The sequence below is a fragment of the Trachurus trachurus genome (genome assembly GCF_905171665.1).
Source record: "Trachurus trachurus genome assembly, chromosome: 21".
NCBI lineage: Eukaryota > Metazoa > Chordata > Actinopteri > Carangiformes > Carangidae > Trachurus > Trachurus trachurus.
In genome coordinates, this window is record NC_139899.1 from 32,685,897 (window position 1) to 32,707,144 (window position 21,248).

General features: G+C 44.4%; 2 protein-coding genes across 2 annotated transcripts in view; both read left to right on the forward strand.

Annotated features, from left to right (window-relative positions):
• Positions 1-21,248, forward strand: part of LOC311004127 (uncharacterized protein) — a gene marked incomplete at its 3' end in the record, with an annotated part of 309,814 nt that overhangs the window by 41,235 nt on the left and 247,331 nt on the right.
• On the forward strand, positions 1,412-5,268 carry LOC311004126 (protein NLRC3-like; the record flags this gene model as incomplete). The annotated part of the gene is made up of 4 exons (XM_083996074.1): positions 1,412-1,552; positions 2,862-3,114; positions 3,252-3,290; positions 3,407-5,268. The coding sequence occupies exons 2-4, from the start codon at positions 2,871-2,873 to the stop codon at positions 5,266-5,268; spliced, it is 2,145 nt and encodes a 714-aa protein (XP_083852200.1). The 5' UTR covers positions 1,412-1,552; positions 2,862-2,870.

Here is a 21,248-nt window from a genome sequence, read left to right on the forward strand (position 1 = left end):
TAACTTAAAGTGAGTGCTGAATTAAATAAAAGCCTGTCCCATACAGCCGCGTGTGTTACGACGTGTTTTGTTGATGCTATCATCTTTGCCTTGCGCAGATGATCCTTCATAATTTGTGATACATAATCATCAAGTCATAAAGCAAGACAGGCTTTATCATATTACAATAAAATGTGATTTAGGCAGGGTATACAGTAGTTAGTTCTAGTTTAATAGCCTAGAGTTTAAGCTGTGGATTACTGCACAGATCACTGAGTCATCCGCCTGTCGTCCTCCGTTCTCACAGATGCCACCTGGCGGTTGTTTTGGCACATTGAGGCTTTTCATTAAAACCTCTTGTCTCGCCAAAGAAAAAAAATGCCTGAGTCTTGTGCCGTCTCGCGTGGACCACGCGTGAAGTCCGCAATTTTGAACCAGTAACATCTGTAAGCGTTTGGGGTGGGCGAGAGCTGGGCGGGAGCTGGGCGGGAGTAGTAGCGTTGACAGACAACCTCATTCAGCCAATCAGCAAGTTGGTGTAGTGACGGGGCTTTGCACCAGTCGGTCCCTGATTGGCCAACGTGCTGTGTCAATCACAGCGGCGACGCTGATTGGCTCGGCCTTCTGAGGGTTTCAGGCCAAACGCTTACAACGGGAATGAGGCCAGACTCTCCCTCAGAAATGAAATGAAATGCATTTCTGGGAGCGGCTGGTTTACGAGGCTAGAATCGTATATCTTATGTACAAGTTTATACACCTCAATCATGTCACCCCTATACCTCCTATAGACAAGAGTTGGCAGTTTTAAGTGCCTTAATCTTTCTCCATATCTTCATATCATATCCCTCCCTGGGATTCATTTGGTTACTCGTCTCTGAACTGCTTCAATTTTTTCAATATATTTTACTTTATAGGGACACCAGACAGAGCTTGCAAATTCGAGATGAGATCTCACCAGAGCTTTATACAATAGGGGTGTCAACAATAATCGATTCGGCGATGCATTGCAATGCGGGACATGCACGATTCAGCATCGATGCGGCAACGTGCCATAATCGATTATGTCACTGTTTATTTCCTGGCCTCAAATAAAGTTGTGAAGTTTCAATTACCTCCGGGGGCATTTCCGGAGCAACGACAGCCTGTAGCTCCATGCTAAGCGGCAGCACCAGCAGTGGCAGTGTTGCTGCTGACTTTCTTTTTCCTTTTCTTTTTTTTCATCCGCAGTCGGGTTGAGAATGGATTCATTAACGCTCATGAGTCCGGCCGTGTTGGGTCCGAGATTCAACAAGCCGGTCGGGTTTTACCGTTACTACAGGTAGTATGCCCATTTACAGGGGTTAAAGCAAAAAAAAATATTTTGACTGAAATCTTTTTTGCAAGCCCCCCCCCCCCACACTCAGCGTTCCTTCGTCCGGTGTGCATTATTGCCGTAATTTTTGCCTTGTATTTTAAACCTGATGAAGGAACCTTGTTCTAAAAGTGTTGTTTCTTTGATTCTTCTATAAATGATTCTGCATATGCATAAACCTGAAGATGCACACTGCCTGCAAGCTCTGAAGTGGTCAAAAAGGTGAGTCACCAAATCCCTGTAGGGGGGTCTGGGGGCATTCCCCCCCAGAAAAAAATTGTGATTTTAACACATAAATGAAGCATTATGGTGTACTCTGGTGTTCACTCTGGTGTACTCTGTTTCAGATAGAAAAAAGTGTATGAAAGTGTATGAAACTTAAACTGAACTCAGAACTGGTCTAGTGGGGAGCAAAAACAAATCTCAAGGCATTAATCTAGGGGTCTGGACCTGGTCTGGACCAGCCATTCAAGGGCCCGTTTCCTCTGCTATTTGTCCGTGCAGCGGTGCACCGCGGACATGCACGGTAAAAAAAAAAAAAAAAAAAAACGAAACCGAATGCGCGCCGCCAGGTCCGCTCGGACCGCGGCGGCGGACCAACATATGACCAACAGGTCCGCTCGTGTCGACGTCAACAGCTGCAGGAGACCCAACGCTACTACGTAGGCTACCGGTATCTGCCTCCAGCGAGTGACTGATACTGTGTTCGAAACCGCATACTTCTCCTACTACTCGTACTACTCATACTAACGATTTGAGTATGCAGTATGTTCACACTGCGCAGTATGCGATTTGCAGTAGGCGAGAAGTTCCCGGATGCATACTAGATTCGGCCGAAATGTTGAGTATACATCATGAGGTCACTACTCATACTCAAACTACCCAAGATGCAACGCAACGTGACGTCAAGGACCGCCTCTTCCTTGCCGCGAAAAAAAAAAAAAAACGGAGAAGGAGGAGCCGAGCGGACGAGAGGAAAAATGGAGGGGCAGCAATACAAATGTGAGCAAGCTAGCCACAGTGGGGACAGGTTCACTTCCTGTTTATAAAGTAAGAGCACTGACGTCATTGTAACGGCTTTCTTTATGGTCAATTGCAACGGGTGCTTTATTTTGACACAGAAACCGGAAGTACAGTGCTCACTACGGCTGGTTTTACTAACGCCAGAGAAGTCCGACTTCGTCCGACTAAAATTGTAAATAGGTGTTATTTTGTCATTTTTTCAACACCATGGGGATACGAAGTAGTACTTTCTCGCCTGAAAATGTTTCAAATGTTGCTGAAGTTATATATTTACAGAGTTTAGAGCTTAAGTGAAATCAGCTTCAGGGCGGCTGATTTCGGCTCGGGCAGGAGCGAAATGCATTGTGGGTTATCATAGTACGCAGCAGTGTGAACGCTCTGCATACTGTATGATCGATTAGTATGTAGTATGGAGTATGGAAGTATGCAGTATGGAAGTATGTAGTATGGAGTATGTGGTTTCGAACACAGCCTTAGTGAAACAGTGTCACTGATCTGATTCTTACAGGCAACAAAGATGTCGACGCCTGTGAAGGAGCAGCTGCTGCAGATTTTGATGAATTTGGGGAGTGCAGAGCTGCACCGCTTCCAGTGGTACCTGCAGAATGCTGACTTACTGGGTGGTTTCCCTGCCATCCCAAAGTGTGAGCTGGAGGATGCAAGAAGAGAGAAAACGGTGGACTTGATGGTCGGCATGTACACTACTGAGAATGTTCTGCAGGTGGCGACGTTCATTCTGAAGAAGATGAGAAATAATGAAGGTCAGTCATGGGAAGTGCAGCCAGTGTTTTACCTTTGTTAAACCTCTTGGCTTTGTAACTATTTCCACACAGAGGACAAAGTCAACTGGGTTGACCCTGCTACTCCTCATGATTAATGATTCCCTTTCCTCCAACAGGACAAGACCCGTCAGCAGCAGCAGCAGCAGCAGCAGCAGGTAAAGTTCAGCACCTTTTGTGTGTTTTCTGTGTGTTTACATTCATTTACTATGACCTGTTGTTACGAGGACCTTTACCTTACTGTCCTATTACCTGTTGTTTATTCATTCAGAAGCTCTTTACAAATGCCAGCCTAAACTCAAAAACAAGCTGAAGGAGAAGTTCCAGTGTGTGTTTGAGGGCATCGCTAAAGCAGGACACCAAACCCTTCTGAACCAGATCTACACAGAGCTCTACATCACAGAGGGAGGGGCTGGAGAGGTCAATGATGAACATGAGGTCAGACAGATTGAAACAGTGTCCAGGAAACCAGACAGACTAGAAACAACCATCAGACAAGAAGACATCTTTAAAGCCCCACCTGGAAGAGACCGAATAATCAAAAGAGTGATGACAAAGGGAGTGGCTGGCATTGGGAAAACAGTCTTAACACAGAAGTTCACTCTGGACTGGGCTGAAGACAAAACCAACCAAGACATACACTTCACATTTCCCTTTACCTTCAGAGAGCTGAATGTGCTGAAAGAGAAAAAGTTCAGCTTGGTGGAACTTGTTCATCACTTCTTCTCTGAAACCAAAGAAGCAGGAATCTGCAGCTTTGATCTGTTCCAGGTCGTCTTCATCTTTGACGGTCTGGACGAGTGTCGACTTCCTCTGGACTTCCACAACACTGAGATCCTGACTGATGTGACAGAGTCCACCTCAGTCAATGTGCTGCTCATCAACCTCATCAGTGGGTACCTGCTTCCCTCTGCTCGCCTCTGGATAACCACACGACCTGCAGCAGCCAATCAGATCCCTCCTTACTGTGTTGACATGGTGACAGAGGTCAGAGGGTTCACTGACCCACAGAAGGAGGAGTACTTCAGGAAGAGGTTCAGAGATGAGGAGCAGGCCAGAGAGATCATCTCCCACATCAAGACATCACGAAGCCTCCACATCATGTGCCACATCCCAGTCTTCTGCTGGATCACTGCTACAGTTCTGGAGAAGCTGTTGAAGACCAGAAGGAGAGGAGAGCTACCCACTCTGATGGAGGTGTTTAAGATCAGATGGAGAGGAGAGCTGCCCAAGACTCTGACTGAGATGTACATCCACTTCCTGGTGGTTCATCTGAAGCTGAAGAAGGCCAAGTATGATGGAGGAGCTGAGACAGATCCACACTGGAGTCCAGAGAACATGGAGATGATTGAGTCTCTGGGAAAACTGGCTTATGAGCAGCTGCAGAAAGGAAACCTGATCTTCTATGAATCAGACCTGACAGAGTGTGGCATCGATATCAGAGCAGCCTCAGTGTACTCAGGAGTGTTCACACAGATCTTTAAAGAGGAGAGCGGCCTGTACCAGGACAAGGTGTTCTGCTTCATCCATCTGAGTGTTCAGGAGTTTCTGGCTGCTCTTCATGTCCATCTGACCTCCATCAACTCTGGAGTCAACCTGATGTCACAACAACAAACAACCTCCAAGAAGAAGAAGAAGAGGAAGACTGAAACAACAGGAGTCAAATCTGCAGAGACAAACTTCTACCAGAGTGCTGTGGACGAGGCCTTACAGAGTCCAAATGGACACCTGGACTTGTTCCTCCGCTTCCTCCTGGGTCTTTCACTGACGACCAATCAGAATCTCCTACGAGGTCTGATGACTCAGACAGGAAGTGAGTCACGGTCCAATCAGGAAACAGCCGAGTACATCAAGAAGAAGATTGAAGAGACTCCCTCTGCAGAGAAAAGCATCAACCTGTTCCACTGTCTGAATGAACTGAATGATCGTTCTCTAGTGGAGGAGATCCAACAGTCCCTGAGCTCAGGACGTCTCTCCACAGATGAACTGTCTCCTGGTCAATGGTCAGCTCTGGTCTTCATCTTACTGTCATCAGAAGAAGATCTGGACAAGTTTGACCTGAAGAAATTCTCTGCTTCAGAGGAGGCTCTTCTGAGGCTGCTGCCAGTGGTCAAAGCCTCCAACAAAGCTCTGTAAGTGTAGAGATAGTTGGATTTATTCATCATTATATAAAAACCCTTCTGTCTTTCAACAGGACAGATAATAAACTCCTTTCTTCTTTAATTCCTCATGATCATCTCTTCAGACTGAGCAGCTGTAACCTCTTAGAGAGAAGCTGTGAAGCTCTGTCCTCAGTCCTCAGCTCCCAGTCCCGCCTATTTAAATGAACAGAACAAATTAACATGAATTAGTTCATTTTCATCTGTATGAACTGAACTTATAAGGAGTTCTTTTTAAGTGTGAACTGACACAAACACTGACTGAAGAAACTAAACTGCATGTGGTAGTGGTTGCTCACTGAACATCTGAAGTGGTGTGAACATTAAAACACTAGGGGTGTAACGGTACATGTAGTTGTATTGAACCCATTCGGTATGGGGCGTTCGGTTCAGTACAGCGCTGAGAACGAGTGCGTTTCGGTACAGAAGTTGTGTGTGTTTACAGTCCGCCTGCAGCTACACGTGCAGCCCGTTTACGTCCTGCTATCGCTAATGCTACAGCTAATACTATCGCTAGCGAGAAAACAGAGGCTTGAAGACTCCTGCTTGTAGGAGGAGTGGAGGTGGGGGCTGTGGCTCCTATCTCCTCTCTGTCTGTCTGCCTGTCCCTCTGTCCGTCCGTCCCTCCGTCTGTCTGTCTGTCTGTCTCTCTCTCTGTGTGTGTTGCGCACGAGCTCCTCCAGCACCTGTGGATCTGCTGCAGATGCGCCAAGAGCAGGCACACGTCGCTGCTGTGTTGACACTACGCACTGTGCCGACACTACGCACTGTGCCGTCGTGTCGTGATGATCCGCGTTATTCATTCATTTATTTATTTGCGGCCGAACGGTTGCATCGTCAGGCAGCCGTTGTGGCATTTGCCCACATTGCCCTATGGTCAGTCCGTCACTGGCTTGAACTGTTAGTGCTGCACTTAACATGTAAAAAAAAAAAGTTGTGTTGAGAAGTTTTTTTACAATCATATTTTATGTTTTGTTTATTTGTGAATATTTTATTCATTGTAAGGCTTATTTTATATGTTTTGTTAATTTGAGAATAATTTATTGAATTTATTAGGCAGCACTTTATACAGTAGCCTATTATATTTTTTTCATATTTTGTATAATGGTTTAGTTTAGCTTAATAAGTTTATTTGTATCAGGGACAGAATGTACCTATAACATAACATTAGTAGGTGTGTAAAATAATTACATTTGACTAAAACATGTAAATTTGGTTTAGAAAAATTCCTAATAAACAACAAGCAAATTTATGTTTTGCATTTGGTTCTTTTACTGTACCGAAAATGAACCGAATCGAGACCTCAAAACCGAGGTACGTACCGAACCGTGATTTTTGTGTATCGTTACACCCCTATAAAACACTGATTCGAGGAATCCGTCCCAATATTTTATTGTTTGGAGAAAACAGTATAGATGATGGTTGGTGTAGGTATAGTGGGGCAGATTAGCTCAATATTTTTACACCAATCGTTCACTTTGATAAAAGCATGAAATTTGGTGGATGTGTTGGTGAATATGTTTCAAACAAATCTGGATATTGGGCCACCTCAAAAGCGCCCCCTAGTGGCCGTGGCAGCCATTTGTTATGCAAATCAATGAATGATGAATATAAACTGCCCTTTTAATAATACCAACTGGTGATTTATTGTATATTGTTGGAAAGCCTGATTAGTCACCTTTACAACGAGATACAGCTTGTAAGGATCGTGCATTCATGGAATGAGCAACGGGGCTAAACGTATGGTTAGCGCACCCCCCCAAAAGTGTGCATCCCCTATGGGGCGGATTAGCTCAATAAATCACAAGAATTGTTTATTTTGTGATAGAAGCACAACATTTGGTGGAGGTGTTGGTGGATACATTTTTGAAACATGGTTTTTAAGGACCCTTAAGATTTTTGCTTGTTGCCCGGGTCAACTAATGTCCCATGGGAGTTTTTTCGGTGGCCATTTTGAATTTATGTCCGCACGAATGGCGAAAAGGCCAATTTTCATAACTCCTAAACCAGACATCATACAAAGACAAATGAACACACTTTTTCCAATAATTATGACACTATAATACATAGTTGGTATTATTAAAAGGGCAGTTTTTATTCATCATTCATTGATTTGCATAACAAATGGCTGCCACGGCCACTAGGGGGCGCTTTTGAGGTGGCCCAATATCCAGATTTGTCTGAAACATATTCACCAACACATCCACCAAATTTCATGCTTTTATCACAGAGTGAATGATTGTTCAGCTAATCCGCCCCACTAGTAGTGGATGATTTGTTCTGTACAATGAAATAATAAAGGAACATTACACATCATGACGTCAAACAAATAATAAAGATAAATGAAGTTATTTTTCTTTAACTTAAAGCAGAAGTCAGCGATCCGGTCGTTTTGGTTAACTTCCTGTCAGTAGGGCAATAGTATAGTAATAGCAATATGAAACGTGGTCGATAGAAAGTCGATAGTTTTCATTCATTCATGTTTTTGACAGAAAACACAAACAGCCAATTAAAACGAGAGTTGCGCCGCGCTGGACCAATGGCTGAGCCAGCAGGTTAGGTTGACACAGCACAGGAGGACATTCAAGACAACACAACAACATGTGGTAATGTTTGGGCTGCTACAGCCGTGCGCGTCAGCAGCGCGACATCGCCGGAAAGAAAGAGAGAGGATGAGTGTTGCCTCGAAAGAAAAAATGAAGGAGAACTTGGACGAGTGACTGTGAAAGAACGCGTGGTACGTCATGTTTACATTAACCCCGAGATACAGTACTGTAAACAACGCTAAACTTTAACCACGGAGACAGCAGGCAGTCGGAGCGGCTCGCCGTCACACATCAAAGGGAGCGTAGTCACGGCGTAGCCGCTCTGCTGCTGCTGCTGATGTTGTGTTCACACTGACAGACGCACCTCAACTGTGCCGACCTAAACACTGACCACTGGCGAAGCAAGCACTAACAGCGGCGGTTACTCTTCCTTTTTCTTTTTCCGCCGGGTTTATGCTGAGAATGATCGCTAATTAGACGGACCACGTCAGGTCCGGGTTTTAATTTGCACGTCCGTTTATAACTGTAGCAGCAGCAGAGAGATGGAGCAGCTCCTGTATGAAGAGTGTTACGCCCCAGTACTTTGTTGGCCCAGAGGGGCATAACAAGGGACCCAACAATGACCCAAAATACAAAGGCAAAGACACTAACTTAACTAAAAGAGATTTAATACAAAATATACAGATACAAACAAGTAGACAAACTAAAACAGAAAGCCATGATGGGAGGCAGGCAAGCCCAGCAGTCCCCAGCACTGCCCCCCAACCTCTGGTGTCAGCTGCAGGGTATTTAGCTCAGTGGACCAGGTGAGCCTCGTTTCACTGATGGGACCTGGGTGGAGCTGTGGGGGAACAAGGAGAAGGGAGGGAGAGACACACACACACACTCACACTAGGCCGAACCCCTATCAGCCGTAACACCCCCCCCCCTTAAAGCAGAACTATGCAACTTGGCCGGAAATAGCTCGCTCCTTCGTTGGTTTCTCTTTTTTTCCCTCTCCGGGGCTCCCCCACAGTTCTGGGAGGCACATGTCACTGTCGTAAAAAAAAAACTCGCCGCCCCACCTCCTCCACCCCCTCCCTACACGTGCTTGTGTTTACTGCTGAAGGTAGAGAGCGGTGTTTGCTAAGCACGGAGCTAATGCTAACACGGAGCTAACGCTAACAGGGAGCTAATGCTAACACGGAGCTAACGCTAATACGGCCACACACAGACAAAGACACAAAGACACAGACATACACACACACATGAATAAAGGTTCCAAAACGCGAAGGCGTGTGTGTGTGTCATGATGTATTACATTATCTTATAAAAGATCCATGGTGTGTGTGTGTCTGTTAGCATTAGCTCCGTGTTAGCCACAAGCCGAACTTCATCAGTACAAACATGTTTCCATGGTTTCCTCCGACTTTCCGAACTCAAACCAATCACGATTCATGACATGCATGACGTCATCTGCGTTCTTATCTCGTACTGCCGTAAGGCAGTTTCTCGCGATAGTTCTATCCATTGATGAGATTTACACCGAGACGGAGGACTGATCTTGCAAGTGCGGTTTTCAGCCAGTGGGGGGGGTGGGCGCATTGGCCTAGACCCCATTCACCTCATAATAGGTCACTCTACCATCACAGTGACTCTGAGCCACAATAATTACAGCCGAAATCCTGCATAGTTCTGCTTTAAGACAATGAATAAATAATCATGTTACATCAAAACACCATACTACTATTTATTCATTGCACCATTGCATCTAAATCTAATATTTTTTTATCTATATAAAAGGATGACTGAACCTGGCCTCAACACCAATAAACACATTTATCAAAAATAAACCCTGGAACTGCTGTCTGGACAAACGAAAAGGTCAAAGTGGATCCAACAAGATCAAAATACACAAGAGAAGGCCAACCAACACACTGCCACTCGATTTAAAGAGTGAGCAGCCAAACAGTAGCCATGCAAGTGGGTGCCACTCCCACCAGATAACTAAATGGCTACCACCATGAGGGAAACTACGAAACGAAGGTAAACTTACTAAACACTGCAGGTGACCAAACACAAAATCGAGCACAGCCACAACCTAAAGGGTCACTCAAGTTGCTGTCTATCAACACACAAAGACCCGAACAAATTGAACTGCCACGACACAAAATGGCCACCAAGCAGTCTGCCATTAACCAACGGACACAGACCTTATAATTCACCAAGTCAACTCCATCACACAAAGATCCACTGATCTATGGAGAGACGCACACGAGGTCCAACGAAGCCACAACTAAGTAAACAGTAACATACACAAGTGACTCAACCGAAAAGTGGACTGCAACAGCGCAACACAAAAGAGGTCACACAGTAGCCACTGCTACACAAAATGTTGCCAACTTACACCTAAGCTGCAACCAAACGACCCAACGAACGCACTGTGCAGGTACCACACAAAAGTCACATCCCAAAAGTTACTGTTACTATTTTACACACAGAATCCAGACGAAACTAGAGGTAGAGTCAACCCACAAGAGATTGTGATATGCTGCTGTGCAACTCTGTAGAAGAGTGACGTTGTGGAGAGGCACCCTGTAATGTGGTTAACTATCTAGTCTTCAGTGGCTTCCCGGGAGGCTTCTTTAAACGTTGAACTCTGCAAGTGAACAATGGACCAAGGCAAGGCCCACTGCCACACAGAAAACGTACCCACACCCAGGTTTCACCACCAAAAATAAGAAAGGCAAAACAACAAAGTGGCAAGAGTCTCTCTCTGCCCGACGACTACCTTACAGGGAACTCTCAAGCAAACACAGACAGGCAATTAAATCACAAACCATCTTGAAAGAAGACTACCACTACCTCACACAACAGCTACAAACCTTCACTTCACCTCATGGTTGTTCAGATCCCGGATGAGCCCCCAATTGTTATGCCCCCAGTACTTTGTTGGCCCAGAGGGGCATAACAAGGGACCCAACAATGACCCAAAATACAAAGGCAAAGACACTAACTTAACTAAAAGAGATTTAATACAAAATATACAGATACAAACAAGTAGACAAACTAAAACAGAAAGCCATGATGGGAGGCAGGCAAGCCCAGCAGTCCCCAGCACTGCCCCCCAACCTCTGGTGTCAGCTGCAGGGTATTTAGCTCAGTGGACCAGGTGAGCCTCGTTTCACTGATGGGACCTGGGTGGAGCTGTGGGGGAACAAGGAGAAGGGAGGGAGAGACACACACACACACTCACACTAGGCCGAACCCCTATCAGCCGTAACAAGAGTGTGGCTCTGACCTAACTCCTGTATGATGTAATGTTAAAGAACGCCTGAACAGTGGAGTGATAATGTCTGTAAAAGTCCCAGACTGTTATACTGTATATCAGCACTCATGGAATGTCTCCTGTCCAATCAAATTACTGTTGTATAAATATATATACCAGTTTTATTTATCTGAAACTACTCATTGCTTTTATTATATGTTCATCATTACATCTGCATGTTCAGTTTTTGACAGAAAATAAATATTTAAATAAAAAATAACCTTCTGATATCTTCAAATCTCACTTGTGAGTATGATGGAACATTTAGGCTTGACAAAAATAGTGACTTGAGTCATATCGTAATATATATCGATATCTACTGATATGAAAAAGATTATCGTGATAGGATTTTTTCTCATATCGCCCAGCCCTACCTGTCAGCAGATGGAGTTAGCAGTCCCCGCCCTCGTCCCTACATCACCACATTCACGCGCATCCCTTGGCTGCACACACGGAGAGGACCGCCCCTTTTTGCCGTTCTCTCTCCTCATTGGATAAAGGTTGTAGGATACAAGGAAAGTTTTCTCCTCGGCTTACAGCAGAGCAGAGTGACTGACAGACCCGTGTTTCAGACCAAACACTCTATATAAGTGATTGCCGTCGGAAGATAGAACTATTTAAGACTCAAATATTAACACAAACATTCCGCTTACTTCTGCTTTAATTAAGGCGAGACACCCCAGGTGAATAGGGTAAAAAATTTAACTAACAGCTATTGCCATGAAACTTTCTATGTTTATTACTTAGATTGAGACAATTATTTTTTGTATTACATGTTTTCTTAAATATTATGCTTTCATATGGAAATTAGACATTATCTAATTAAATATGCGTGAATTTGTGTACATTTCCAGACCCGAAATCTGAAGATTGGATAAAGCCACTTTCAAAATTCTTGTTTTATTTTGTTGACATATTAAAGTCAAAAGTTTTTACAGAGGGGATTTTGGATATCTCTTTGTATCACTCTGTAAATGAGAAAATACTGTCACCAGCCCTAAAAAATCAAATTTCGCCCTGTTTTTAGGTATAAATTGTTGTATAAATGAGGCTGTGAATGATATATCAACAATCCCCTCTGTAAAAACCTTCAGAATATAGGCAGGAATACAACTGGAAGGTTTGGTGTCTGTAAGTGCTGCTGAACTGGAGATTTCGGGTCCAGAGTATAAGAAAAAGCTCATTTTGAGAAAACGGCCTTTAAAGATTCTATTGCAAAAATTCCACAAATTGGCTTTATGCACAGCTCTACTTCCTGAACTTAAGGCAGCTCCTTTGTTTCCTGTATTACATTATTGGACAAACTGATGAATCCAGGTGTGTCTGACCATTGTGACTAGCCTATGACACACCTGGATTAAACAGTTTGTCAGTAAATAAAAGAGCTGCCTTGAATTTAGAAAGTAGTGGAGCTGTGCATAGAGCCCATTGTTACTGGAAACAAGGGTGTCTGGCCACTGTGAATTTTAAGGTGTGGGCCAGTAGGTCAGAGAAGATAAAAATAAAAACAAACAAATAAGAAAAACACTTTAGGTGTAGCCTAGTTGGGCTCATCTGTAATATGACAAATGTTTTCAGTTTCTCTAATATCATCTCTGGCCCATGTCAGTGTCACATCTGTTTCACCTCTGTCACTGAGAAGTAAACTACTGCACAACACGTGATTCTGAGGATCGATGATAATTTTAAGCCCTGTACCAGGGCAATTGGGACATATTAAATCTCCGATCAGTTCATTCAGACGTCATGTGTAAAAAAAAAAAAAAAAAAAAAAAAAAGGCCACCGCTGTGTATCGCGCTGGTCTCCGGCGGCAAACACTCGTTTTTTACGGGTGACAGCTTCCGCGATGACGCACTTTGTAAAGGGATCTTATCGCTCGGTGAGTTTCTGTGCTGTGTCTTTTGTTGTCTAGCAAGTGAGAGTTGCTGTTTTATTTTACGTGAGGATTTAAATCGATTTCCTTTCCCCGTTTTTAAAAGTCCCTCCGTGCTGTTCAGAGCGCGTCACGTGATGCTTCTAAACGAATCACGCTGTCGGAAAACGACACCAGCCAATGAGAACCTCGCTCGTACTTTTACGATTCGTTGCTGGTACGAAGGAAATGACCATTTATGGAACCGACACATTAGTGCAGGAGAGAGAGAGGGAGAGATAGAGAGAGATAGAGAGAGAGCTTCACAGCGATACCTGATATGACAGGAGTCTGAACAGACGCGGCTCGCTCCGCGATAGAACGCTCAGTTCTGGTGAATTTAGGAGAAATCTACAGGCGACACCAGTCAAAGTGAAGTAAAATAAACACCCATAATGTGTATTTTAGACTATTTTTTTGTATTAGTCTGAAAGAAGACATGTTATGGAAGCAAAATAGCCCAAAATCTCAAAATTGATAAGTGCATGAAAAAACGATGTTTTTGCCTGCCGTGTCTCGCCTTAACACATCCACAGTTTTGGTGATTCACTTTAAGGTCAAACTCAGGTCTCTAGTATGAGATAAAAATCAATATGATAACATTCAAACAACATGAGCAACTTAAACCAATAAACAAAGGAAGTGAGGTCAGTACAGTGACGTTGTCTTCAGGCAAATGTTTGGAGGGAAAGAGAGGGTCAAAGGTCAGAGGGCGGGGTTATATCACCTTCGGGGGTGTGGTCAGGTGTGACTGTGGTGATGCAGGTAGGGTGGAGTCTGTGATTTTAACACTGTATATATACAAACAACAAGAAACACTGTAAACTCTCAGGTTTGTGTTGAAATGTGTATTTATGATTCTAACCTGTTATTTCCTTCATATTGAGTATGTGAGTGTTTTTCCTTGAATTCCTCTTCAGACTGAGCAGCTGTAACGTCTCAAAGAGAAGCTGTGAAGCTCTGTCCTCAGTCCTCAGCTCCCAGTCCTCTAGTCTCAGACACCTGGACCTGAGTAACAACGACCTGCAGGACTCAGGAGTGAAGCTGCTGTCTGCTGGAATGGAGAGTCCACACTGTAGACTGGAGACTCTCAGGTGAGGATCCATCCAGCTGTTTATCTGATGCCACTTGATCACAGCAGCAGGTGTTGACAGAGGGTTCCTGTGTGTTGTTGTGTGTGTTCAGTCTGTCAGGATGTCTGGTCACAGAGGAAGGCTGTGCTTCGCTGGCCTCAGCTCTGAGCTCCAACCCCTCCCATCTGAGAGAGCTGAACCTGAGCTACAACAATCCAGGAGCCTCAGGAGAGAAGCTGCTGTCTGCCGGACTGGAGGATCCAGACTGGAGACTGGACTCTCTCAGGTATGGAGAGGCTGCTGCAGCCACACACACTGTCTGATAGAGGAGGAGGAGCTGGAACATTTCCTATGGCCCCATTCACACCTGGTCACACCTGGTATTAACATCTGTCTCAGGTGATCCATGCATTGATGACACCAGATCCCATCACTCAGACCAAATCCAGAGTTGGTGTAGGCCACAGTGAAACTCCGTCCACTCCACTGACGTCCTCTGTCTCAGTCTGACTCTTCACTAGAGCATGGCTACCCGACCCAAGCCCATGGGTAACCCGACGGGTAACGGGTCGGGTCGGGCTGCACGCGGACAGCTGGTCTTGGTCGTTGGTCGCGAGAGCGCGTGTGTCGCTAGTGCCACTTCAGGTGGATCCGTGAGCCAATCATCCGTCTGCAGTCTAGGCAGGGGAGCCCAGGTGCAGGTTGGATGCGGGCTGCCCTCTGGTGTCACTGAGCACGTCTCACGGTCCTTCTCTGCTGGTTCCTGTCGTGTATGAGTGAGGCTGCTCTGGCACACATACACACACGGCCGTGTCCACCAAACGCTCTCTCTCTCTCTACCGAGTCGTCTCACTTACAAGCCACTTGACGAGCGTCGCACTGTTAAATGTTTGTTGTCATTGAAAATAATGTGCATTTTGCATAGTAACATTTCGGGTAACGGGCCGAGTCGGGCCTGGTTTTTAATTTATTAATTCGGGCTCGAGTCGGGTCGGGTTTGAGAGTCTCGTGCTCGGGCTGGGTATGGTCTTAATTTCCAGGCCCGTGCAGCCCTCTAGTCCCAACACAGTTTATACTGAAGCCGAAAAACCTAAATATCGAAATGAAAAGCTGGTAATGGAAACACCTACATTTCGAAAAAACTCTCAAATATCGCTAAAAGGTTTTTACCCTCTCATGAGGTGGTTTTTGAGACGTATCGATACAAACGTGTATCGCAAAAGTGTAATGGAAACACTTTTTTCGCTTTTCTACACGTCACCGGCGTCACCGGAATTGTGTGTGTCCACGCTGTGTTGGTTTATGTAACTGGAGGGGACGAATGAACCACATGTTTTTTGTCATGCATTGCTGACCTGGGCATCGTTTCTCAATAAATTAGAAAAACCTTTCCAATCATTCCCCTTTTCCGTGCATGGTTGAAGGAGATTGGCTTGCATCCACACTCCCCTCCCTCCTGTGCCAACATGTCAGTACCAGTACGGGTGTGTGGACACAACCACCGTACATTGTTGTCAGCACCTCATCACAGCTGGAGTCTCTTATTTGTGGCCGCTGCCAGCGCCACACAGGCTTTGCCTTTCAGCAATCAAGCGCTGCCTTCGTCTTTGTTAAAAACAATAACAGCAACAGCTGTAGCAGCTGAGATAGCTGTTAAAATTAACCAGCCAGCGGTAAACCTCTGAAAGCGTAAAGTTACTTGGCTCGTTTTCTCCCTGGGATGAGGACGGAGCTGCCCCCCCCCCCCCCCCCCCCCCCCCCGGCAGATCAGCTGAGTAGAGCGGCTGCTGCTGCTGTGACAGCCGCTGCCCTGATCCGCCACAGACATCCTAACAGTTATAAACTGACCACAGACTCTGGATTAAACTGTGACTTTCTCGCATGAAAAAATATTACAGTGACGTGTTAACAGCGCTAAATCCAGAATTAAAACAGCTTTTTATGGCTGTCAGTTGCCGCGAAATGGCGATAGCGCGATGCTAATTTCTGTTAGCCCGTCTATTTGGTTTTACATTATACGTTCGCATTAGGCTAGTGTAACCGGTCTGCGTTGTGTTGTGACGTTGAGGAAACAAGGACCACAATTCTCGTTTCGACCAGCAGGGGGAGATTTATTCTACACAGCAATATTATTGTTAGTACAGCACAGCACTCAGTCTCACACACCTCTCTTCTCATCAGCCATTTTTCAGACCGCATGTGTAACTCCTAATCTCATTCTCATGGTCATAATACAATCACCAAACAACCCCCCAAGACCCACTGGCAATATTTTAGTAAGTAAATAAGAACACATATGAACATCAGCACCAAAAGGGTGAATTCTTCAGCTTCCTGGGGAGTTTTCTTCAGACAAACACAAGTTGTGTTCACACTCAGTGTTTCTCACCAAACTCTCTGTCTGTTTCACTGAGCTCTAACAAACGTGTTGAGTGTGTTTCCTTCCTCATCAAACACTGAAACCACACTGCAAAAATTCAAAATCTTACCAAGAATATTTGTCTTATTTCTAGTCAAAATAAATCTAATTATACTTAAAATAAAACTCATCACATTTTAAAAGTAGCTTGTTTTTAGACACTTTTTTAATTTTTTCAAGCAAATTTTCCACTTTAAATAAGTAGAAAAATCTGACAGTGGAGCAAGTTTTTCTTTCTTATTACAAGCACAAAAAACTTGCTTTCACTGGCAGATTTTTCTACTTATTTCAAGTGAAAATTAGTTTGAAACAAGTGAAAATGATCTAAAAACAAGTTGATTTTAGGTGATGAGTCTTATTTAAAGTGGAAAGAGATTAGTTTTGACTAGAAATGAGACATTTTGACAAGAAATAAGACAAATATTCTTGGAAAGATTTTGAGTTTTTGCAGTGCATCCACTGTTCACAGCTGCACTCTTCTTCTTTCCTGGTGCATTGTGGGATATCTGGGCTGGTCAGCTCCACCTGTTGTGTCTTCATCTTCTTTGCTGTGACGTGTGTTTGTGCAGCTTGAGAGTCAGAGAGTGAAAGTGTGTGTCTCACACTGCAGTGACATCACATGGAGAAAAGACATGATGAAGTGTTTCCTCCTGGTCTCCTCCTGCTCTGTATCATCACTAGATAAAGACTCCAGCTCCTTCTTCTCTGTGCTCAGTGTTCATCCAGACATACCAGCCTCCATGTGAACACAGTGATAAAACAGTGTGTGTGTGAGAGCCATGTAATGTCCATGTGTGCATGCTGACAGAGAAGGTGCTGCTCTGACCCCCCTCCTCCTTTCAGGGTGGAGCCTGCTGGAGTCCCATGGTTGACACCAGGTCTGAGGAAGTGTAAGTCTGTTTTTACTTTGATTCATGGAAACGAGGGATGCACATGTTTAACCCTTTAACCGTTAACCGATAACAAGAACTTTGACCGATTAATACTATCAGTTATTTATTTATTAGCTCCTTGTCGTCAACTCATGGGGGCGTGTCGACACGTGCAGATTTCCACGTGCCTTCAGTCATATCTCGCGGTAAAAAGTTCCACAGGAGGACTGACAGTATGTGCAGCAGCCCCCGTGAAGGAAGATCAGACCATAAATGTAGCTACACAGACATAGATGTGAATCACCTGTAACAACGGCGCTGAAAAAAAAATGAAATAACTAAATAACAGAGGAGGCTGATGCAGCTCTCCTGCAGCTCCACAGAGGAGCTCTGCTGCTCCTTCAGTCTGGTGTTTGGCTGCACTTTGTAACTAAAACTGTTCTACACTGGACGATCTAACCTCCATATGAGAGATCAGCTGAGACGGAGCAGAGTGGATGTGGCGCTGATCAGCTGTCACAGCACACGTGTGTATTTAAAGAGATAGTTCAACATTTTGGCAAATTGGCCCATTGCCATAATCCCTATAGTCATAGCAGTAGGTTTGTTAATTTAATTGGCTTTAATTAACTCCACAACGCTCTGGTGGACAAGTTGTGAGCTGCACATTCACCACGCTATGAGATAATAACACAACGTTACCACACAGAGTTGTTTTAGAGGGAAATACAGAGACTGTTGATGAAAAACTGTCCCTGAAGGCAACGCGCATCAGCGGTTTTGCATGAATTTCCCTCTAAATCAACTCTGTGTGGTAACGTTGTGTTATTATCTCATAGCGTGGTGAATGTGCAGCTCACAACTTGTCCACCAGAGCGTTGTGGAGTTGTTGGATTGTGTATTTGATGAGTTTGATGAGGCAAACCAAGAAATCCCATAATGAGCCTCCGTAGCGTAGCTCTGAGCAGCTCAAGGCTCTGCTCCGCCGTTCTAAAAAATAGCTTGCACCGACAATTAAATTAACAAACCTACTGCTATGACTATAGAGATTATGGCAATGGGCCAATTTGCCAAAATGTTGAACTGTCCCTTTAATGGCTAAAAAAAAAAATGGAGCGTCGCAATCTTATCGGTTAACCGTTAATAATCGGTTAACGAGCGTTGGTTATCGGTCAGAAAAAAAATTCAAAATGTGCATCCCTACTGGAAACAAAGCAGCACATTCAACCATCTTCACACTGTCACATCACTGACCTCATGAGTCTTCATCAAACTGTCAATAACTGATCAATGATCAATAACTGCAGCTGTGTCTTGTTCTCTCCATCAGATTCCTGTCCACTCACAATCGACACAAACACAGTGAACACATGGATCAAACTGTCTGACAACAACAGGAAGGCGACACGTGTGAAGGAGCATCAGTCATATCCTGATCATCCAGACAGATTTTACCCGTGGCCTCAGCTGCTGTGTTCAACTGGTCTGACTGGTCGCTGCTACTGGGAGGTCGAGTGGAGAGGAGACGTTGAGATATCAGTGAGTTACAGAGGAATCAGCAGGAAAGGACGCAGTGATGACTGTGTGTTTGGACAGAACGATCAGTCCTGGTGTCTGATCTGCTATGGTGGTGGTTACAGAATCTGGCACAATAACAGAGAGACATACATCACCTCCTCCTCCTCCTCCTCCTCCTCCTCCTCCTCCTCCTCCTCCTCCTCTGTCTCTAGAGTAGCAGTGTATGTGGACTGTCCTGCTGGCTCTCTGTCCTTCTACAGAGTCTCCTCTGACTCACTGATCCACCTCTACACCTTCAACACCACCTTCACTCAACCTCTCTATCCTGGGTTTGGATTCTGCTGGTCCAGTCCTGGTTCGTCAGTGAGTCTGTGTTGAGTGAAGCAGAGTCTCCTCCTGTCACAGAAACCTTCTCTCTGTTGAACAGACAGTTCAGTCTCTACACGTCTGTCTCTGTCTCTCACTCACGTCGTCTTCACAGGACAGAGATGAACACAGTTTAATAATGAACTCATCAGCGTCATGGCAACAGAAAAATCACTGGGACCTGAAAAACAAGAAGAAGTTTATGAGAATCACTGAGAAGAGTTTAAAAAAATCAACTGATTTAATCCATGAATGTAAATAATCTGATGTGAAATAAACAACAACGTGATTTAATAAAGAACCAGTAAATAAATGAATTAATAAACAAACATATACATGTCAACATTTATTACTGGATTTATTTTGAGATTCATTTCCTGGCAGATTTTAATTCATTCATCAAGTTTTGACAAATTGTCTCTCCATAGGCGTCAACATCTTATTCTGAAATTGTTCACTGCTGCCAATGTGTGACTTTACTTTGTAGGAGAACAGTTCCCGTTTCTAACTCTCCACTTCCTGGTTAATTTATCATTACAAGTCCAGACACACACACACACACACACACACACACACACACACACACACACACACCAGCATTGTGGGTGTTATGCTGACACAGGTTTTTATCAGAGAATCTAATGTGTGTGTTTATGATTATTGCTGATTATCGATCACCTTCAGATCAACAGAGCTGAAACTTTGACTGTGTGTGTTAGCATACCTCCATGCTGCTCGTCTGTAACGTCCGTCTTGTATTGAAGCCCCGACATGAGAAATTGTTCCGAAAATAATTAAACAAGTCTGTATTTTAAGCTTGTTTGTAGCGGAAGCTCCCAGTGTCTCAGTTCACTGCTCTTCCTGTGACCGGCGGAACAATTCCTCATGTCGGGCGTTGCCTTCAGGGACAGTTTTTCATCAAGCAGCAGTCTCTGTATTTACCGATCTGGAGTTTTGGAGCGTTCTGGTCCAAAGCCACAAGGGAACAGAGGAAGAACATGGCTGTGGAAGAGGTCTCACTAAGTGGAGCGGGACCACTTCTGCATCAAGGCTGTGTCCCACAGGGCAAACAAGGAGCATGGACCCTCTGGGAGGACACCGTCGACAGGGCGGTAACATGGGCAGACATCTGGCCAACTCCACAGTCACGGCTCAGCTTCCTTGTGAGAGCAGCGTAGGACACCCTGCCGTGTCCCCGAAAACCTCTCCCCATGGTCTGGAAGCGAGGAGAAGAGCCCCCTGTGCAGCAAAGTCCACGCAGGCCTCCAACACTCTGAATGTGAGTGTCCACACTGATACTCTCTGTTTCTGCAGCCAGGTCAGGGTTCAGCATCTGTGTCCGTCTGTTACAGATATGAGCACTAGTAGCCGACTGCATCACTGGCTTCTCATAACAAGCAATGGAGCAAAAAGAGCAGCACATCTTTATATATACACTGCAAAAATTCAAAATCTTACCAAGAATATTTGTCTTATTTCTTTAGTCAAAATGTCATTTCTAGTCAAAATAAATCTAATTATACTGAAAGTAAGACTCATCACATTTAAAAAGTAGCTTGTTTTTAGATACTTTTTATTTTTTTCAAGCAAATTTTCCACTTGACATAAATAGAAAAATCTGATAGTGGAGCAAGTTTTTCTTTCTTATTACAAGCACAAAAAATTTGCTTTCACTGGCAGATTTTTCTACTTATTTCAAGTAGTCAAGTAGTCAAATTAGTTTGAAACAAGTGAAAATGATCTAAAAACAAGTTCATTTTTAGGTGATGAGCTTTATTTTAAGTGGAAAGAGATTAGTTTTGACTAGAAATGAGACATCTTGACAAGAAATAAGACAAATATTCTTGGAAAGATTTAGGGCCCTAGTTTGCTGGCGCAGCGCAGGTGGCGCAAGGTAGTGCAGCCGGTCTAATGCAAGTTTCGACCAGCGCAGCCTAGCGCAA